This window comes from Scylla paramamosain, chromosome 6 (assembly GCF_035594125.1).
Source record: "Scylla paramamosain isolate STU-SP2022 chromosome 6, ASM3559412v1, whole genome shotgun sequence".
Classification (NCBI taxonomy): Eukaryota; Metazoa; Arthropoda; class Malacostraca; order Decapoda; family Portunidae; genus Scylla; species Scylla paramamosain.
The window spans coordinates 852,501-857,500 of NC_087156.1; the positions used below are offsets into that span (position 1 = coordinate 852,501).

Here is a 5,000-nt window from a genome sequence, read left to right on the forward strand (position 1 = left end):
TGCCCATTGTCATCCTTGCTGGCATTGTACACCTTTGCATGGGTGAGTGTTTGAACAAGTGAGGCAGTGAGTGAGTGAGTGAATGAGTCTTTAGCTACATTGCCCATTGTCATCCTTGCTGGCATTGTCCACCTTTGCGTGGGTGAGTGTTTGAACAAGTGAGTGAGTGAGTGAGTGAATGAGTCTTTAGCTACATTGCCCATTGTCATCCTTGCTGGCATCGTCCACCTTTGCATGGGTGAGTGTTTGAACAAGTGAGTGAGTGAGTGAGTGAGTGAATGAGTCTTTAGCTGCATTGCCCATTGTCATCCTTGCTGGCATTGTCCACCTTTGCATGGGTGAGTGTTTTAACAAGTGAGTGAGTGAGTGAGTGAGAGTGAATGAGTCTTTAGCTACATTGCCCTTCACTGCAATGCCATCAGCCAGTCAGCCAGTCAGTCAGTCTACATCATATTAATTCTGGGGAGTCTATAGCTATTAAGTATATTTAAAAGACTGATATTTACTTTATTTTTTGTAGGGATAGAACAAAATCATGTGTCTGAGATCTCACATAGCAAGTTTGATTGATCCTGTTGTGAAATCTTGTTAATTGTAGTAGCACACTAATCTAATCATTTTTTAGTGCCTTCAGTTATGTGTGTTCATGTTTCCTATGGCTTTCTATTTTACCCCTTGTTTAAATCTTGTTAGTAAGCCATTTTTATGCATAGAACTTTGCTTTATTGTGCTTTTGTTGATTCTTTACAGTCAAGATGTGAAAAATCCAAGTTCCAGAACACATTAGAAAATTCTTAAGTCTTTCTGAAGTACACACACAAAAAAAAAATTTACATCATAATAATTTTCACCTCCACTTTTCAGGCAACACTGGGAACTTCCACAACTCCTTCCAGGGCACCAGCACTGAGCCAGGCAAGATAGCTGTCTCCTTCTACTCAGGCATATCTTCCTATACTGGATGGAACTACCTCAACTTCATGATGGAGGAACTGAAGAACCCATTTGTCTGAGTACTGTCTCTCCCTCACTTGGCACCACACTGCCACTCACTTCTACTCACTTCTACTCACTTGGCACCACACTGCCACTCACTTCTACTCACTTCTACTCACTTGGCACCACACTGCCACTCACTTCTCACTTCTCACACTGCCACTCACTTCTACTCACACTGCCACTCACTTCTACTCACACTGCCACTCACTTCTACTCCACACTGCCACTCACTTCTACTCCACACTGCCACTCACTTCTACTCGCACTGCCACTCACTTCTACTCCACACTGCCACTCACTTCTACTCCACACTGCCACTCACTTCTACTCCACACTGCCACTCACTTCTACTCAGGCATATTTTCCTACGCTGGATGGAACTACCTCAACTTCATGATGGAGGAGCTGAAGAACCCATTTGTGTGAGTACTGTCTCTCCCTCACTTGGCACCACACTGCCACTCACACCAGCTGGTTTGTAGGCCTTGGCTCAACCTTTACTGTGACGAGACAAACACGAGGCAAAGCAGGACTGACTGTGAGGTGCTTCCCTTATGGTCCAAGCAGTAAAAACTTGCCCTTTTGGGTTGTCAGATTTGGGTTCATGCTCTAGTCAGGTTTACCTTGCTTATTTATGATAGATTAATTTCTTGCTGTTTTGTAATGAAGAGCATACTTCTTTGTAGAGTTGTGACAGAATGGTCTATCTTTTTAAGCATATACCTTTGCTTTTTATCTGTTATCTATAAATCGTGATATGTGAATCATCTCTTTCCATTTTGGACTTGTATATTTTGCAAATGATCTATATGATTTTGTACCAAATTAACATGCCACCTAAAGGTATCATGAATGCAAATTACCTTTCTGTTTTTGTTTTATTTTGATTTCTTTGTTGGAGTGACAAATATTGTTTCATTGGTTACAGTGTTTTCCTCATAAAGTTTTCCTCATAAAGTTTTCCTCATAAGTTTTCCTCAAAGTTTTCCTCATAAAGTTTTCCTCATAAAGTTTTCCTCATAAAGTTTTCCTCATAAAGTTTTCCTCATAAAGTTTTCCTCATAAAGTTTTCCTCATAAAGTTTTCCTCATAAAGTTTTCCTCATAAAGTTTTCCTCATAAAGTATTTTTGTTCCTTCCTTGGATTCTGTATAGCTATTTTTGTATAAATTTATGTGAAGGAAATAGTAATATCTTGTTCACATTATAGGTTTTCTATATATTACATCTTCACAAGAAATAATTAAGAACAGCTTCACTAGAATATGAGCAACATTGTGAAGGTTATGTCCTATTAGTACCGCTATTTTCATGCCAACTGCTCTTCTGATCTTGCTAACTGCATGCCTCCCCTCCTTCCGCGGCCTCGCTGCACAAGACTTTCTTCTTTCTCTCACCCCTATTCTGTCCACCTCTCTAATGCAAGAGTTAACCAGTATTCTCAATCATTCATCCCTTTCTCTGGTAAACTCTGGAACTCCCTGCCTGCTTCTGTATTTCCACCTTCCTATGACTTGAATTCCTTCAAGAGGGAGGTTTCAAGACACTTATCCACCAATTTTTGACCACTGCTTTGACCCTTTTATGGGACTGCCATTTCAGTGGGCTTTTTTTTTATTAGATTTTTGTTGCCCTTGGCCAGTATCCTTCCTACATAAAAAAAAAAAAATAATAATTTTGAGAAATACAAGGAGCTCAATGATCAGATATCACCACCAGTCACCACCAGTCCTGTTAACATCACACCCTGCCCACAGTAACCTGCCCCGGGCCATCTACATCTCCCTGCCACTGGTGACGCTGGTCTATGCGATGGCCAATGTTGCCTGCCTGGCTGTGCTCTCCCCTCGACATGCTGGCCTCTGATGCCATTGCTGTTGTGAGTACACCATTGACAGCTTCCATGAGTAATTTGCATTGTGTTGTTGATGGCACCATGTGACTTGTGGCACAAGTGATAGATAAGTTAGTCAGATCATTCGGTAATTACTTTTATAGAGAACGTAATTATGGCAGACATTGCTCGGACTTTTCTAGTGTTTTGAGTCCATTCTTTAAACTTTACAATTATATGTAATAGCTTAGATATTTCTGTTCTCCTATTAGCATACCACAGTGTATTTATGTTAGAGGAAAAGACAATAATCAGGAATTATCATTAATATTAAGTTTGGCTTATCTAGCAGCAGCAGACTTCAAGCATTATATAATATGAAAATTACTTACCTTTCTAAATTTTCTCCCCATTGTTTTTTAATAATTTTATCACACACTATCCAAGCTAATGGTCAGTGTTACAGAACATAACCTTAGTTGTTGTTGTTGTTGCCTTGATGACAGACCTTTGCTGACCATCTAATGGGCCGTGGCAGTGGCGGCTGGGTGATGCCCTTGGTGGTGGCCCTCTTAGTGCACATCATGACTTCCTCCAGGTGGGTGTTGCTCCTGCTAGCCTTTCAGATCTATTTTCATCTGTTCACCACCTATTTTGTTTGTTGATGTAATATATATATATAATTTTCCCAGCTGATTCATCACTCTTCCTGACCGCCTGCTCTTAGATAGGAAAAACTAGCTAAATCCCACTACATCCACACATCTCAGGCTATCTATCTCTATACAAGGCTTGTTTTATCCTTCAGGGTAGATAGGCAAGGCAAGGCATCAACATCAGGATCTGGAGAAACTTTAACTGCTCTTTCTCTCATACACTTGACTCATCATAACCACAAATGCATACTACTTCACTTCAGGATTGTCTAGCTCTTTTTGACTGAGGAATTTAGGCTTTCTTAATTCAAAACTCAATTAAGATAACTAAGAGAAATTGTTAAAGAATCCATCAGCACTACATGTGGCAATCCATGCAGGGAACATATACTAACACATCTATTTCTATCTTTCATTGTCATCCATCAATTATAAGAAACATAAAATTCTCTCTCTCTCTCTCTCTCTCTCTCTCTCTCTCTCTCTCTCTCTCTCTCTCTCTCTCTCTCTCTCTCTCTCTCTCTCTCTCTCTCTCTCTCTCTCTCTCTCTCTCTCTCTCTCTCACATCTGGTGTTATATTCCTGCGTTCAGGTTTTCCGTCATATATGAATAGCTGTAGTGTTTGGTGAAAATACCACTGTGCTATATTAAGAGATTTCCTGCTTCAGTTATAACCACTAATGATGATGGAGTTCAATTCTAAAGTGATCTTATTTATTTTAACAGAGAATGCACTTTATTCAAGAATTTAGATATACTTGATTGCAAGATTTCCATGAGCTTCACAATCCATTCCTTTCATACACTCCCTTTACTCTCTGTCAGATTTAGAGCACAAGTTGTGACTAGTAGTAATGCCCCACTCACCACCTTAATGACAGATTTAAGCTCCCCTACCTCCTCACACCCCTCCTCTCTTCCCCTTCCCCCTTCCCCCTTCATCTCCCTCTATCCCATCATCCCCTCCTTTTCCCTTTAAATGAGAACCCCTCTCCCTCTTCTCCCTCTCCCTTTTCTCTCATTATTTTTTTTTACTCAACTTTCCTCTCCTTCTCTCCTTCCATTTCCTTTCCTCTTTTCTATCTTTCCTCCCCTCTCCCTCCTCTCCCACATTCTGTCATTCTCCTCTCCACTATCATTTCTTCCATTATTCTTTCCTCTTCCCTCCTCCACACCTGAGAAAAATGCAGGTGAGAGGAGAAGGGAGAGAGGAGGGGGAGAGGGAGGGAGTGTTTTGACAAATGGAGAGAGGGAGGGAAGAGGAGGGGGAATGCATACTTGAACGATTTGGGGGAGGAGGAGGAGGAGGAGGAGGAGGAAGGATGAGTCAGGATAGGAATGTGAAGAATGAATACTACCATGTGTGTGTGTGTGTGTGTGTGTGTGTGTGTGTTCATACATCTTCTTGCCATTAGAACGACGACCACCACCACAATGACGACAGCAAAAATGGCAGCAGCAACAGCAACAACAACAACAACAACAACAACAACAACAACAACAACAAGAACG

The 5,000-nt window shown here is 41.0% G+C and overlaps 1 protein-coding gene across 2 annotated transcripts in view; it reads left to right on the forward strand.

Annotated features, from left to right (window-relative positions):
• LOC135101172 (Y+L amino acid transporter 2-like) overlaps positions 1-5,000 on the forward strand; it is a 7,472-nt gene that overhangs the window by 2,364 nt on the left and 108 nt on the right. For both annotated transcript variants that reach the window (XM_064004750.1, XM_064004751.1), the window contains exons 4-8: positions 1-42; positions 865-1,421; positions 2,756-2,877; positions 3,339-3,430; positions 4,904-5,000. The exon at positions 1-42 is cut by the window's left edge and continues 62 nt beyond it; the exon at positions 4,904-5,000 is cut by the window's right edge and continues 108 nt beyond it. In XM_064004750.1, the coding sequence (XP_063860820.1) occupies positions 1-42; positions 865-1,013 (191 nt within the window). In that variant the 3' untranslated portion in view covers positions 1,014-1,421; positions 2,756-2,877; positions 3,339-3,430; positions 4,904-5,000. The remainder of the gene's footprint in view (positions 43-864; positions 1,422-2,755; positions 2,878-3,338; positions 3,431-4,903) is intronic.